The sequence below is a fragment of the Spermophilus citellus genome (genome assembly GCF_964194105.1).
Source record: "Spermophilus citellus genome assembly, chromosome: 15".
Classification (NCBI taxonomy): Eukaryota; Metazoa; Chordata; class Mammalia; order Rodentia; family Sciuridae; genus Spermophilus; species Spermophilus citellus.
In genome coordinates, this window is record NC_138195.1 from 38,038,284 (window position 1) to 38,055,961 (window position 17,678).

General features: G+C 33.7%; 1 protein-coding gene across 8 annotated transcripts in view; it reads right to left on the minus strand.

Annotated features, from left to right (window-relative positions):
- JMJD1C (jumonji domain containing 1C) overlaps nucleotides 1-17,678 on the minus strand; it is a 284,460-nt gene that overhangs the window by 73,065 nt on the left and 193,717 nt on the right. For 3 of the 8 annotated variants that reach the window (XM_081267689.1, XM_081267688.1, XM_081267687.1), the window contains one exon: nucleotides 6,095-6,208. Coding sequence is in view for 4 of the 8 variants with exons in the window: in XM_081267688.1 (XP_081123814.1) it covers nucleotides 6,095-6,208 (114 nt within the window). In the remaining 4 variants the exon portion in view is untranslated. Of the gene's footprint in view, nucleotides 1-6,094; nucleotides 6,209-10,005; nucleotides 10,588-12,576; nucleotides 12,646-17,678 lie in introns of those variants that run through there. The other 5 variants (XM_081267686.1, XM_081267685.1, XM_081267692.1 and 2 more) reach the window with 3 other exon arrangements.

Below are 17,678 nucleotides of genomic sequence, written 5' to 3' on the forward strand. Positions count from 1 at the left end.
TAGATGGTACTGTTTCAGCTGAGAAAAACATTGACAAAATAATTTAGCCTCTCTCAATGTCACATAGCTAACAAATGGCAAAACTAGGCTTTGAAACCATGTTTGCCAGAAATTACATCAAAATGCATATTCTTGTCAGGCATGTGGCATATTCCTGCAATCCCAGCAACTCGGGAGTCGGAGGCAAAAGAGAGCAAATTTGAGACCAGCCTTAGCAACTCAGTGAACACCTGAAGAGGGAAAAGGGAAGTTAACACAAACAAACAAACAAGCAAAAAACCTCTCAAAATACAAAAACCTGGGGACTCAGAGATATGTAGATCAGTGACAAAGTGCCCCTTGGTTTGATCCCATACCTTTTCCTTATGATCTGTATCTAGTAAGATATCTACTACTCTAAAAGTCTATGATTCTCTAAATATACTTCCTTATCATTGATTATGCTGTCCCTCCTGCCAATTTCTGCATTATTCCTCTTCACTTCCATCATTCAAGTTTTACCTCCTTCATGAGACTTTGATCACTACTGACATTTTGCCTTTGAAGTCATCACTATGCATTTTGGGCTCCTTACATCCACTTCAAGGAAAATTTAAAGATAAATAAATAAATAAATGTATAAATTCTTGCCACAGATTATGAACCCCTTGAAAATAAATCAAGACTATTAGCCATAATGGTTAGTGTGTGCTTGTAATCCCAGCTACGGAGAAGGCTGAGGCAGAAAGATACACTTATGTCCAAGAGGTTGAGGCTGGCCTAGGCAATGTAGTGGAGATCCTATCTCAAACATACAAAAAAATTACTTTGCTTTAAAAATGGTAAAGCAACTAGCAGGGTGTAATGAATAGGGAAACTTCAACAGTTAAATAATTGTTAAATGAATGAAGTTTATCTTGAAGTTTCTAAAACCAGACATTTCAAATATTTAAGGGTAAGTCAAATACAGTCTAAGCATAAAATTTCAATTCAAAGACTCAGGGGGGTAAGGCAATAATCTATTCAACCTCAGCACTGACCTTTATGCTGTATCCACCTTCCTCAACTATACCACAGGTACCCTCTTTGATGGAGGAGTAGATAAGTTTCTACATGCTAATATGAAATGAACTTCCAGAGATTCTTATAAATTCCTACAGAATACACCTTTCACTACCAAGTTCAGTCATCACAGCTTAAAAAAAATCTTTGAAAAAAAAATAGTACTGGTAAAATTAATGGTGGAATAGTAGTAACATGACACCATGAAGTGCACGAATTTAAGACTAATTACAGGATAGAAATATATATTAACAAATTGTGAGTGTCTCAGGTCAAATCCCCATTTACACACAGAAATGTATTACAGTGTAAAAATACCTATTTGTACCATAAATTGGAATGAAGGTAAAGCTTGAAAAAGCAAGTGGATTTTTTTTCCAACCCTCTAAAGCAATAACAACATGAGGTTCTACTTATACTTACTTCCTCCTGTAAATTATTTATAATATCATCATAATACCCTATAGAACAAAAAAGCTTATAAGCAAAATATCAGTGGACCATTTATGTCAAATATTTAAGCATAGCTGCTATTTAAATATTTAAATTATGGCTAGTTAAAAACAAATAACCAGTTTACTTTTCACCTTGGCTAACTGGGGGCTAAATTTCACCTCACTTGCATTATCTTATCTCAGTTTTAAAACAATTTGAAACTCCATAGGGCGTTAATATAAATTAAGAGAAAAAATACACATACCTCTGTTATACTCCTCTCCCCAAACTATTGATAAACTGAACTTTGGCAAATGTTTGAGCTATTTTTAGTAAAGCAAATGTACTTAGCAAGAATTACTTTAAGGATATTCTGAAATTACATAAATATGATCAACAACGAAATTATGTATTAAAACTGACCCAAAACTAGGCTGATGGCATAGCTCAGTGGTAGATGTTTGTTTAGCATGTGGCAGGGCCCTGGAAAAACAAAAAGACTACAGAAATTATAGCTATAAAGATAAAGCATAATTAGGACTCTTCTCAGTTCAAGTTTAAGCCACCTTTAATTCAGGAGCTAAGGAAATACTCAGAGGTTTGTTCTACCCATTTCCTCTTCCTTCAACCAGCAACATATGGTATGGTATCTGGTATTCAGTATAGTGGTACTCTACAATAATAGAAATTATGGTACATCTCTAACTTATTTAACTTAGTTCATTATGACTCAGGGCTTCAAGTAAGACGATTCCTTCAGTTTTAGGATGGTGCAACATTATTCCAGGGAAAATCCCTCAGTACTACAATAACTTTTAAAACTATATAGTGATAAAAATGGGGTATAATTTTGGACATCCTCCATCAGTCTCTTATGGCTTTAACTAGTGTCTTTTATATTATTGCTTTATTACATTTAAAAGGAAAGAGGAATGTGATCCCTAGAAAATACTAGACTAACAAACCAGACCAAACCAGATTAATTGATATACAACTTCAGGTGAGAATCTCTTCTATATCCTCTATGAAGCAACCAACCTGAAAAATGCAGGCGTGTGCATGGCCAGTAGCCAAATTCAGGACAAGCTGATTTCAAAATCATGTTAAAAGTTGAATGTTCTATTTCTTTATCAATCTTTTAAATTTAATTTTATCAAAAGCACAATCCAATTTAATAAGGTTTTTTGGACCTCTGTAATCATATTCCAAAGTAAAGCAACAATACTACTATAACAAAAAAAGTTATAAAAAAAGCATCTTTAAGAAGCAAAAATTTGTTTTCCTTCTTCCCAGCCAGCTGGCTGGTGGGGGAGGGGGAACAACACCAGTAGAATCTGTAGAGTTCCCTCCTACTTCCTCTGTTTTTCCCTTCCCCCTCTGCTTCAAAGAAAGTTAACTGCAACTAGGCATGATCAGGAAAATTAAAAGGAGGAAGTAGAAACTATTTGTGTGCACAGGGAAGGGAAACACACAATACCACACTGTGGGCTGAGAATGTAGTTAAGTGGTAAAGCACTCACCTAGCAAGCATTAAAACCCTGGGCTAGATCCCAAGTACCACCAAAGAGCAACAGCAGCAGCAAAAAAACTCAACAAAACAAAACAAACACCATGGTTGTTGCTTCAGTGACCTAATTAATATGCATTCATCATACTGTTTGTAAGATGTTGGTTCAATCTTTTTAGTAAATTTTCTTTCCATAATACTGAAAATTATGATCTCTAATGACCGCACCCCACGTCAACTAAAAATCTGACCAGATCAAATAATTTAATACATGCAACCTAATATTCATTGCACTAAAGTCATTCAGACAGAAAGGGGTAGGATTCAAACCAATTATTTAAGAGTGAAAGGACTTGTCTTATTAATCCTGAGTCACCTATTTTCTGACCATTTCCTTACACACATACACTAAATGTACAGATCATCATTTTGAATTTAAAGAGGGGATATAAAGGAAACATATTGAAACAGAATAAAATGCTGAGTTCTCAAGTAAAAAGGTGGTAGATGGGAATTATCACTGTAAAAATGTTTAATTAGATTCACAGCAAAGTATTTTTTCTGGGAAATTTTTAAACAAAACATAAGTACTTATCACTCTTGATCCAGAATGCTAACCATTACACTATGGAACATATTACATACTTATCACTTTTAAAAGTCATCCACAAAAGCCATTTCTAAAGAAAAGATTTCTCCCCTCCTACTTAAGAAGTTTATAAAGGATAATCAGAACCCAGACCAGAAAGAAACTGCATCATGAAATTTAAAAAAGTGAAAAAAACTGGGGTAATAGTTAGAAAGCTTCTAGTGTTCCCAAACTCCCTTTGATTTATACAGGGTAACCCTTTCAGGTTGAGACAGGTCAAGGAAATATTTACAAAATCTATGCCAATAAAAGCTGCCATATTTAATAGACACCAAGGTTTAATGTATTGCTTGGACAACTGGTTAAAGGAAAGGAATTCTGGAACAAAGCCTATTCAACTACATGAACTCTTAAAACTTGTTCCTTCTAGAATAAATGAATGAGTAAATAAATAAATCTGAAAAATTATACTGAGCCATTTTTGGCCTCCATTGCAAATATTCATTCATAATGCTAAAACAGGTATCTATATCTTTTATAAACGGAGAAAATGCTTTGGTACTTTAACATGATTAAAAACAAAACAAAACAAACAAAAAACAACACCCAGATACAAAGATGAAAATGTTTTTAGCAAAACTCTCTTGTAAACCATTAGTTACTACCAACTTTTATAAAAAAATCTAAAACCCAAGTGCTACTAAGGTTATTTCTTTCTGAATTCACCTTTTTTGGGAAACACAAATTATTAAAATATCGAGTGAGGGTACAGATCACTAGTAAAGCACTTGCAGAGCATAAAGAACCCCTGAGTTCTATCCCCAGCATCAAAGAGGTAAAAGAAGTCAACTGAAGCACTTCACTCTGGGAAGATACTTTCCTTCCATGTCAGAGGCTGATTTGCAGATTCTATTAGAACTGAAGTCTAAATAACTTCTGAAGAAAGACAATCATACACTCTTATAATTCACCTAACTACTCTTACAATTCACCAAACTACTTAAGACTTTACCTCTTTGGCCTTTATTATTTAAAAAAAAAATTATTACTATCTCCAAGTTTTGAAATGTTAGGGGAAAAAATGCTGGGTTAGCACATTCTTTTAATCATTATAATTTTAATAAACATGTTGTACAGTTTTAGGCCACCTGGCAAGAGTTTATTTTTAAAAGTAATTTCTACATAACTATTTCACTTCTCTAAATCAAATCCAAGCTGAAACTTCCTTCCACAGTGATAATAATGCAAGCACAGAATTAAAAAATTGAGTTGGAAGGTTCCTTTGATTTCACTTTGACATTCAGAAATAAAACAAATGATAGTAAGGCCTAAATACATTAAATGGCATTCATAAAAACAAAATAAAACCCAAGGGAAAAGCTCCCATAACTCCACTGTAAAATTGGGAGTTGGCTATGATTTCTTAGCTATAACAGTTATAAGTTAAAAAAAAGCTAAGTTCAAAAAACAAGGCCATTCAAAGAAAAATATCATGAAAATACAAAAGCATAGCTATGTAGCCTTCAAATTAAGAAAATAACACCACAAAGAACCATCATCTCACGTTGGTAAACCTAATAACCTAGTTTAATTCCCTAAGTATAACTCCAGCACAACAAATCACTGCTCATTAACTCAAGGCCTTGTTCTTTCCATGGAAACAATGGCTCTACATTTTATTTTTTGAAAAATGGTTAACTAGTATGAAATGAAATTGGAGAATTAACTTTCCACTCCTTAGAGGGAAAAAAAGTTAAAACTACTTCCCTGACCAATGCAATTGCTGTGCTGCTTTAAGCATAAGTAAAAGGAAACCTACAAAATAAATATTTAAAGTCCAAATGCACAAAGAAAATTCTGGTTTTTTACTGCTAACTTAAAACATTAACAAAAACTGTACTAGAAATTTTAAAAAACATTTAGGTTAAATTTAGGGCTGCAGCTGTAGCTCAGTGGTAGAGCATTAGCTTAGTATGCAAGGACTCTGGGTTTGATCTGTAGTACTGCTACATAAACAAATAAATAAATCTAATAGTTTACTAGAAAATATTTTCCAACTAAATGTATTATAATTAAGCTATTAAATTACTCAATTAATGACAATCTAACGGAAAACTTCCCCTTAAAAACGAACTGCTCTTATGTTAAACTGCTATGTATGTACACAGTAAACACTAATGCCACTAAATTACATTAATAAACTTCATTCTTAACCTTTAAAGTTGGAGACAAACATAATTTATACTAATATCAGACCAGTTACTTTCTATCATTATTTAGAAAGTAAAAGTTTTTCTTGTTCATTTCTTCATTCCTAGCTACAGACAGAAGGCTGTATGGTTCATAGTAGGATCTCAGTATATATTTCTTGCCAGAATAAATCATTTATGCTAAAATAAAAATTTATTGAATGCCTTGAGCTCCATGTACATCTAAGATGTTAGTTGAAACTCAGTATATATCTAAACACGAATCAAGTTAAATCAGCAGTTAACTTTTAAAATAAATCTAAAATTTCTTACCTGGTACAGCTGAAAGGCACTATCTTCTGTTAAAAAATCCAGTTGTTTATCTATAAGGAATTCTACTGCGGTTATTGAACTGGGTATACTTTTTTCAACCAGGGGTTTGAAAGTCTGTCAAGAGAAAAATCAAAACAAAAAGTTTCTAATGGCTATTTTCTAAGTTGTATTCTCAAAATGTGGTATGATAACCACACAATATATTAGTGTCATCAGCACATGGTGTAACCTAAAGTAATGCTTTTATCCATACATTAAGAAATTGTGTTTTTTTTTTAAAAAGGAATGAAGCATAACTATATGGAACATGAAAAAATTACACATTAAGCTCATTTTTTACTTTTAAAAAGAATCCAGTATGGGTGTGTGAAAATTTTTATTATTAAAAAAGAAATTGCTTTTTCAAAGAGTAGGAGCTAATTTACCCTTCTTTTTAAAACTATACATAACTATTATTCTTTATAAGACAGTAATAATTTTGATTTTGTATTTTTCTAGCTCATTCACATTGAAATTTTAAAGGACCAGGAAGCATCTGTTCTTTTAATCCCACCCCTTATACTCTCCACCCCTGCCCTTGCCCCAGGCACAAATAAAAATCCAGTTATTTCATTGAAAATAGCATTGAGATAGGAAACAGTATTTCTTCCTATTTTCAATACTTTTTAAAAAAAGTGATTCCAAAGGTCATGTGATTCTTTCAAAGGCTTGTCTTTTATATAATGGAATGCATTCATATCTTGGTATGAGGATGGGAGAGATGCAGAGGAGGAAGGAAATATTAATATTATGTATTTTTAATTATGATCACATTCACTTTCAAAATAGTAAAGGTTGAATAAAACCAAATTGACATCAAGATACTATTCCAAAAACTCAAAAATAAAAATTCCATCATTTAAAAACACAGCAGCTTCACTATAAAAGAATCGAAGTTGGAAAACAGAATCAACCAACTAGGCCTCTAAATTACCTCTAATATTACCCAAGAAATGCTTCTTACTACAAGGCAATTTCTATGACCATTTAAACAAAAAGCTTCTAACATGGACAGTAAAAATCCCCAGGAGTTCTGAAGCCATTGTGTTTCCCTATTATCTCCTGTCTTAAAGAAATACAACATCTTGTTAATCACAAGTAGTACACATACTCTAGGAAAAAACTTCAAGACTTTTAGTTTGGAATGGCTCTTAAGGAGTAAATTTCTATTTAAGAAATTCCTAAAATGATTTTCAGTGTGATTGCAATTGTTCTGTTGCTAAAAACACATGAAAATAAACAAGTATTTTAAACATGCCTTCTTTTCACACTACCTACACAATAAACATAATATCTTCTCTTAATTGAAATAACATGGAAACAATGTTTAGGGCTGCCGGTACAGCCCAATGATAGAACATGTGCTTATTACCATGACCAAGGCCCAAGGTTCCATCCACAGACAGCTCCCCACCACCACCAAGGGGGAGGGTGTATGAGGGGGGAGCCCAAACCTCTTACATACCCACTTACTATCAGTATTTATGATTATAAAACGTATTCACAGCAACATCCTCTCTTCCCAAGTCCTAGGCTAACCTTTTAAGTTCTACACATTTATGAGAAATATTTTATTTGGGGGAGAAATTATATTTTCAAAATGAAAATGCCCACATTATTTAGCTATCACCGGCTACTGTTGTCATCTAATATTTTCCATTTGCCAGGACTAAATTCCAGAAATTATCATTTTTATAAATCCATTCACTTTTCTTTTCACTTTAGCTTTTAATAAACTAGAAAACACTGGCACTTTCTCAATAGGACTTTTAATCTTTAAACACTATCAAATGTTCTTTTTCTTTTCGAACAGTATCATGTCAGGTCAACCCATAAAGGTTAACAAAAAATGGTCCACAAACAGTATTAACTAAGTGGCTAAGGACTCAATTAAGAAGGATTTGTCAAAGAAGTAAACTTCTCAGTCTTGAGTGCCTCTAACGCAAATATTACAGGTGGTTTGCATTTCCTATCAGAGTCATATAATATGAAAAACATTGTGAAGAGAACCTGTAGGAGCTTTCCTTTTGAAGGTAGGTTAGAATTTTAGTGGTAAATTTCAAGAAGCCAAATGTAAATTGCTCTCAGTTAATTAGGAAGAAGGTTTAGATTCTAGGTTAAAATAATTTCCCAAGTTTTAAGGTATTTAATTGAAAGCCACTGTTAAAATTTTGTTACCAAAAGGGTAAAAATACTAATTTACAATGACCGAATGTACTCTAAACTCAATGACCTATTTCTGATACATGAAAACTTATAATCTACAAACGGCAGTCCAAAGTATAAAATAGGAAATAAAAAGACCATGAGCTGTAAATGTTAAAATGGAATTATATTTAAACTACAAGTTATGTTCTTATCAAGTATCAATAAATTTATAGTAATTGTTGAAGAAATATTTCAATATGTATTAAGTGAATAAGTTTGTGTGACTGATTCTATTTTATGGAAAACCAAACAAATAACATATGAAACCATGTAGTTTTTAAAAACTGCTTTCTTAAATTGACAAACAATGTATGTACCCATTGTTAACTTTTGTACCCATATTTAACATATTTCAGATACATTATTGGCATGAAAATAAAAACGCACACACTTAAATAAAAGCAAATGGGTCCTACAGTTTTTGATGATTAATCTGTAGTAAATATTTCAAGGTCTAGATGCACTGGAATGTAAAGAAAATAGAACTCATGCATAACTAATTCAAGACTCTAAAAGATACCATTCTAAGAGGAACTTCCACAGCCTAAGGGGAAGCAATGAGCTACCACCATCAGATGAAACTCCGGAGTAGAATGTGGCCCTAATCACAAAAGACTTATTCAAATGCTAAAAGTCTTTGAAAACTCAAGTGAAAATTACTAAAACATGAATATTTAGTTCAAACAAAACACTTTTTTTCAATTTCATTAGAGGACTGAGTTCTTTAAAGGTCAGTTGTCAGTGTTGACCATACTTTTAAAAATAGTCTGACGGCAAAAGAAATAGAGATAAGAGCCTACATTTCCAGTAGGGCCTACCACACTATAGGAAGAATGCTTAGAACAACTGTATCCTGTTTGGGGCTCCACGCTGCACCACATTCCATTCACATGAGGAAGAAGTGAACAGATGAGCACTCCCCGAAAAAACATTTTTAAAATAAATCAGCTACAGCTCTCAGATACAACTCAGCTGCTCAAACCGTGTTAAGGCTCACCATTTAACATTTAACAGGAAATTCACGGGAGCTTGGAGCTTATGTCTGAGTCTGCATTTCTAACTATCTCCGATTAACATTTAACAATTCCTTTTCCAAGTTAAAAAAAATCAGGCTTATTAGCTACAAAAATACTGATATGAATCTCAACAAAGATAAATACTGAAGCAGAAAACAACATCTAGGCAACATTATTTATAAGTCAAGGTTTAGCTTACCAAAAAAAAAAAAAAAAAAAAAAAAAGGGCTGGAGTGACTTGAAAGAACAAAGTCCAAATTCCCACCCAAGCAGGTCTATTGAAAAACACCAATGTTAGAAAACAAGTTTGGGGGTGGGGAAGGGAACACATCACGCCCCCCAAAAAACACCCAAAAGACAAACAACACCCCCCCAAAACCTACTTCTCTTAAAATTTTAGTCTAATTTAAAAACACTCCTGCCACAGCATTTTAAACAATTAAATTCCTCAGTTTCAATCTTTTTCATTGTTACTAAATTACTAGGAACACAGTAACCTATCTCTAAACAAACAGTTAAAAAATATCTTAAAAAACTAAGAACATTGAGGCTAGAACTATAAAAGGCAGTGACCTTAATCCTAAGGCTGAGAAGCAAAACCAAATGTAAATTAAGACAAAAGAAAGAGGAAGCAGAAAAAATACAAACCGTACTTTGTTCTTTAGAATTTTAAAGTATTTTTAAATCTCAGAAATCCAACCCAAGGCTGTAAAGGTCAGTAAGTATAGCTGCCATTTCATTTTGTTCTTGAGTGGTATTTTTTTTTAAAAAATCTATCGTAAATACTTCTTCAGTCTTCAAAAAATCACAGGCAAATGGCTCTCAAGCCAAGCATTTCTGAGTTCACTTGCAGCGGCGTCATTGTATAGGAAGAAAAGCCAAGAGCAAGAACGAAGCAGGAGCTGTAACCTAACAAGTCTCCGACGAGCAAATGACGATTTTCTGTCTGCTTCGGGCTCAGCTCTGCCAGTGATGAGGATTACAACTCGCTCTTTGTCATCAGCACTGTGGTGTTAACGACTAAGAAATCCTGCAGCTGAAGCACTACTGCATCCGCCGATCTGGGTCAGGATAATTTCTCCCGAGGTCGCTTACATAACCAGTAAGATTCTCCAAATAAAGAGAACAGCCATCCATTAGCTACAGAAAACCTTTCCCACTGTACTCTGCCTGCGTGGAAACACACTGCAGTAGCTTCCAACAGTGCAGACACTCAAATGAGAACGAATACTTGGCTTAGGGCGCACTGAGAGAAGGGAAGAGGCGGTGCTCTGTAAACTGTAACTAATCCCCCGTCACAGGTGCTGATGGAGTCACTTCCAGCACGAGTCACATTACTGGTGATTACTCATTTGGCTGCGGCCATAAAGACTGGCTCATAATTTTAACAACAGACAAAGACAGACTAGTGGCGAGACTGAGAGCTCAAGTTTACTGTCTCCTTTAATAAAGCAAATTCAAATACAAAGTTTTTGCTTTCCAGATTTACCAAGGTGAGAAAGGTGCAGAAAAAAAAAAAAAAACTAAATATACAATATAAATCTCTCAGGTTGGCAAAAATAGCATGACTTTAAATCGGAAAAATTGTTTTTGGTGAGTTCTGAAGCAACACTTTTTAAAAATTATTTTGCCTTAAAGCTATAAGAAAACAAAAAAAACTCAACTGAAAACATTTTGATGTAACAATTTAAATGTAATCAAATGACAAACAATCTAGGAGACAATTTAATTAAAAGGAAAACAAACCAGCAGATTTAGAAAATACTGATAAAATATTTTCATTATTTATATAAACAATTTAATCTAGATAGTTCACAGATAAAGACCTATAGTTTGAAAATCAAGATATATTTTCCGAATGTATTTAATATATTCTCTTAACATCCAATGAATGTGGTAGTAACTAACCATGAGGCTACCAAGCACCTAAAATGATTAGTCTGAATTCAGATGTGTGCTGTATGTATAAAATACATACTTATTTGAAAAAATCATTAATGTATTTCATGAATAATTTCATATTGATCACATTTTGAAATATTTAGGCTAAATAAAAACCTGTACTTTTCAATTTTCAAAGTAAATGATAAAAAAATTAAATTATACATGGGATTCACTTTTTCTTTCTACTGGACAGGGATACTGTAATACTTGTTTCTCACTTTGTGTCAAAGGTTTACATGATGATATGAGGCTAACTCTAGCTATTCAACAAATCAAGTACCAGACATAGAAACTAAGAATTTACATCTGTATGCTAAACATCAGATGATAGATACTAATTTGTTAGTGTAATTAAATTTTAAGGCATTACAGCATTCAGTGAAATTCGCCATTTCTGAGTTAGCAAAAGAAAGTTGGCCATTCAGTCAGTTATGTTTCAGTGTTAAGATTTAACTGAGGGCTGGGGGTTGTAGCTCAGTGGTAGTGCTTGCCTAGCACATGCAAGGCCCTGGGTTCCATCCTCAGCACCACATAAAAATAAATAAAGGTATTGTGTCCAACTTCAACAAAATAATAATAATAAAAAAGATTAACTGAAATGTTTTCAGTTTTATTGTAAGATTATATGGAGAAACAAAGGAAATGCATGCATATATATCTATGTCACTGAAACTCTGAAAATACAATTCCAGTGTAAAAATAGTTCACCTATTTTTACATATATATGTAGTCTTTATTAATTTAAAAATGTGCCAACTTTTGTATAGTACATATAGAACCTATTTTTATATATTCCACATGTATTGCTATCTTGTCACAGAAAATATCAGGTTAAGCATCGAATACAAGGTATTTTCAGTTTAGTATATATGGACCTGCACTTGTGTTGCTAAAATGTAAAATTTTGTTTTATTTTATAGAACATAAATGGTGCTAAAATGTAACCAGAGCAAAGTTTTGTTTTGGTACCAGGGATTGAACTCAGGGTGCTTAACCACTGAGCCACATCCCCAGTCCCTTTATATATTTTATTTAGAGACAGGGACTCATGGAGTTGCTTAGGGCTCTCCTTAAGTTGCTGTAGCTGGTTTTGAATTCACCATCTCCCTGCCTCTCAGACATTAGGGGATTAAAGGAGTGTACCACCATGCCCAGTAGAACAAAGCATTGTTAATATTGCTATCAAGTAATGATTAGATCACTCAAACCATCCTAAAAACTCATTCAGAGTCATTTAATACACAAAATAAAAACCATATAAAAATGAGAACTCACTATGTCATATAAAAGTTGCCAAAATCTGGGTATGGTGGCACACACCTGTAATCCCAATGACTCAGGAGGCTGAAAAAGGAGGATTACAAATTTGAGGTCAGCCTCAGCAATTTAGCAAGGCTCTGAGCAATTTAAGGAAACTTTGCCTCAAAATAAAATATTAAAAGGGCTTGGGTATGTAGCTCTGTGGTAAAGTGCCCCTGGATTCAATCCCCAGTAAACTGCCCCCCCCAAACCCCCCAAAAAAACCCAAGCCAAACCAAACAAACAAACAAAAACCAAACAAACAAACAAACAAAAAAAACAGCAAGAAAACTTGGCAGCCTTTTTTGGAGTCCAAAACAACAACAAAAAAATCAAATTATAAACTATCAAATTTTAAGTACATATTATAGTACATTTCTACAATTTATTGTAAATAAGAGAATAAAATAAAAAGGCTTCTCCACTGATATAAAGAAGTACTACAGAGTAAATTCTTTTTTTTTTTTTTTTTAAAGAGAGAGTGAGAGAGAGAGGGGGACAGAGAGAGAGAGAGAGAGAGAGAGAGAATTTTTTTTTTAATATTTATTTATTTTTTCTTAGTTCTTCGGCGGACACAACATCTTCCTTTGTATGTGGTGCTGAGGATTGAACCCGGGCCGCACGCACGCTAGGCGAGCGCGCTACCGCTTGAGCCACATCCCCAGCCCAGAGTAAATTCTTGATGTACAAAGATGCAGAGGTACTAGCTGATACTAACAAATGCCTTTTTAATATTTAAACTGGACTTAATATTTTTACAAATACATTAATGTATGTTTGGTCTGGTACTCTTATAATAAATTTCTAACACAAAAATAGTGAAGCAATGATATGGAGAAACTGATATCAAGCATAAGTTGCCAGGTTTTACATTATATCCCCTCTTAACTCTGGAGTCAACCTTTCACACAGTAAAAGCACTAATTTGAAAAGAACAGCATTTTCATCCTTTAATCATTCTTATGGCTTATGCCTTCCCTGTTGGATTAAGGAAGGTAAGTGAACAGTTCTGTAATTTTCTTCTTTTCCTTTTATATTTTAGGTTGGGAGGTGGGGGTGGGATAAAAGGCTTTTTCTGGCTGCAAATCAGGCTAGGGGAAGAGGAAACTACTCCAGTTACTGCCCAGAAATACACATCTCTGACTTCCTTCCTCCTTAGCTGGTTTCTAGGTTACAAGCTGAATAAATCAACAGAGGTGAGAAAGTAAACAGAGGCTCAAAGGAAGGCAACACTGTCTGGCTATCTGAAGAAAAATCTGTTCCTTTCAATAATGTGAGAACCTTATATGTACAATTAACAGTTAAACAGGCAGTTTGGATCCCATTTATCCTTAACCAGAAAAAGAATAAATTTCTTATCTTTATGGAAGCTTAAACAACCAGTTGATTTCTCCAAGTGTACAGACTTAAGGAAAAACCCCTGCAAAAACAACAAACAACCTTTTTTTAAGGATGGGGGCGCTGGGGATTGAGCCAAGGGCTTCCATACACAAAAATCTCTGTTTAATGACCTAGCATGATAAACATTTTTTTAAAGACATATGAGTAGGAAAAAAAAAGACGAACAACAGTAATTGCAATTTCAATCTGATACAGACTTGGATGAAGGCTGCCATTATTTTTCTGTAAATCTATGAAAATAGATAATCAAACACAAAATTCTGTATCATGGTAACCCCAAAAGGACTAAGTTTTTCACATTAATGAATCCATGTAGATCTTTCATGCAACACCAAGGCTGTATAGCAGTTTCGCACCTTTAGCAGACTATGAATTCTATAAATATTTCTTTAAGATATGGACCTCATCTTCCTTTTTAAAAACCTCTCTGCCTCAAGCATGTAGAATACCCATTTAACCAATATGTATGGGGTATCTTTTATGTGCAGGGCTCTAAGGATATAGTGGTGAAGAAAAGACAACCAAATTCCTACCCCTAGCATTGTTTATGGTGTGTATGTGTGTGGTGTGTGTGTTGGGGGGTGGGTATTGATTGAATGAACGCAGGGACACTTGACCTCTGAGCTACATCCCTAGCCCTTTTGAGATAGTCTCCCTGAGTTGCTTAGGGTGACTTGAACTTGGAATTCTACTGCCTCAGCCTTTACAGTTGTATGCCAGGATGCCTGGCAAGTTTATGGTGTTTTAGAAGGAAAAATACATTAGTAGAGAAATTATGCAAATAAAGACAAAATTACAGATCTGCTAGGAACTAAATAACTGGAGAATTATTTAATGTTTCTTTCCTTACATTTTACATTATATCATAGACAACTGTGCTCTAGTCAAGAAAGGACTGCCAAAAGAATGTCATTTTTATTTATCATGACAAATATTTTAATGGCATATAGTTGCACTAAGAAAATCCTCTATTGATAATTTCAAACCAATGTTTAAGAAGTACAAAAAACACTCTCCACACTTTATATTATCAAAAGCATTATGGCTGGATTTTCTGTCTTTTCTTTTACTTTTTCCTCCTAGACTTTTGAATACTAACAAGGCAGTATTTAAATTATGAGAACTTTGTCATCTCTATGACTTCTCTTTCAGAAATACCCTGATTAGTCGTCCTTCCTCATAATACTGAGGTTTTAGTTATTTTTCTTTCTTTACACCTTTGTATGCTACACCATTGAGAAAACCTATTTTTCTTTTCACAAAAGATTAACAGTCACAAACTGTATTTTACACCTAAAATTTCACTTTCTTTTACCCTGTATTTCACACTGTTACCAGGACATACTGAAACTTATATTGGGGGGGCCACATGAAGTCAAAATAGAACTAAATGCTTAAATTTCTCTGTCAAGTTTATTCATGCTTCCTTTCAGAACCAATAGAAGCAGTAATACCACTTCAGAAGAAGATATTTCAAAACGCATTAATATAATAATTATGTTTAATGCTGTTTTCTTTGTTCATATATTTAATACTTGATATTTTTCCTTTATGCCTCTTTCAGTTATTTTCCCTTATTTCATTTCCTATATGGCTGATAAAAATCAAGTAAGATTTGGAATTAAACAAATCTATTTAATGTTTATATGGAAAAACAAGCAAAAAAGTTCTCAAGCTAAAACACAACAGAAAAGAGGAAAAAAAAGTGTAGAGAATTGGTTATAACAGATACAATATATTTCAATGCTCCTGTGACTTCAACAATGTTATACTACAACATGAACACACAGTCATCAATGAACAGTTTTAAAAGTCCCAAAATTGACCCAGATAAAAATGAGAGTTTAGTATAAGATACAGGTGGATTTTCAAGTCAAAGAGTAAATAAATGTGAAAATTAAATGAAAGAGGGCTGGGGATGTGGCTCAAGAGGTATCGTGCTCGCCTGGCATGCGTGCGGCCCGGGTTCGATCCTCAGCACCACATACAAAGATGTTGTGTCCGCCGAAAACTAAAAAAAATAAAATATTTTTTAAAAGAAAATTAAATGAAAGAAAAACAGATCATTAAAAAAATAGAACTTCAACTGGTCTTGGTGCACACTTGTAATTCCAGTGGCTCGGGAGGTGGAGGCAGGAGGATAACCAGTTCAAACCCAGCCTCAGCAATTTAGCTAGGTGCTAAGCAACTCAAGTGAGACACTGTCTCTCTAAAAAAAAAAAAAAAAAAAAAAAAAAAAAAATACAAAACAGGGCTAGGGATGTGGCTCAATGGTTGAGTGCCCCTGAGTTCAATCCCTGGTACCCGCTCCCCAAAAAAATAGAACTTCAGAGATTAATCTCATTTTTACAGATAAAAGAAATGAACACTTGGAGAGTGTGACTTTTCCTGTCAAAAAATCTTATTTATGGAAACCTGGGGATTATGAAGCAATTCATTGCTGAGTTACTTTTATATTGTATAGTATGAAAGAACTGGGGTTTTTTTCCCCGTTTGTTGGCATGGCAGAGAACAAAGTATTTTGCCAACTGCTACTGTATAAAACTATATACTTTGAACTTTTAATGGAGGGAAATGAAAACTGTGTATAAGAAACTGCTAAGTCAAAAAGTACAAAGGAAAAAAAGTATGACATGACAAATTTACATACGGTGTCACCTTCTAGAAAGGAAATAAATAGAGTTAGGTAAAGAAAGTAATTCAACATAAAGGAGTTGTTTTATGAAAGGAGTTGAATTATGCTTAGAAAAAGAACCCAGGAAGTATAAAACACAATAAGTATGATGAAAGAAAAGGAAACCTTAAATCAATGACTATGATCCCATAGTTTTATCTTGAATCTAGCCAGTTAACAGTCTTTTTTTCCCCTCACTAGAGTATCTATTACTGGGGCTGAGGTTGTGGCTCAGTAGCAGAGTGCTTGCCTCCCACATGTGAGGCACTGGGTTCCATCCTCAGCACCACATAAAAATAAACAAACAAAATAAAGATACCTAAAAAAGAGAGAGTATCTGTTACTGAGATTCAGAGTACACACAAACTTTAAGTTACTTAATTCTCTTTCCAAATTTTTACATTGCCGTTATTCTAAATAGCTACCTAATAAGTAAGTAAAGGAACATGAGTTTTATTATTAATTTTCTTATAATTCTTGACCCACTTTTATAAATGATTAAAAATTGAACCAAACAGCTAGAGTGCATTGGTGGACAGGAGGGATGAGGCAGGAAGATCACAAGTTTGAGGTCAGCCTTAGTGACTTAGTGAGAACCTATCTCAAAATAAAAAAAGGCTGGAGATGTAGTTCATTGGAAAGTGCTCCTGGGTTCAATCTCAGTATTGAATACTGGAAAAAAAAAAAACAATGAAAATACATTACATAATAGAATATTAAATTAGGAAGGGGGTATAGCTTAGTGGTAGCATATGTGCTTACCACATGTGAGGTTCTAGTTTAAATTCCCAGCAAGCCACACCCACAACAACAACAACAAAAAAGAATGAGAAATACCAAATGGCTAGATATTAGCGCAAAGCCATTATTCATAATCTTTGATAAAAGATCATGGCATTATCAAGATATTAAAGACAGGTACCTATTAATATTTATAAAGGAGGAAAAGGACAATTTAAAAACTACACTAGGACACTTAGAACTCCAAAATTCTAAAGTAGAT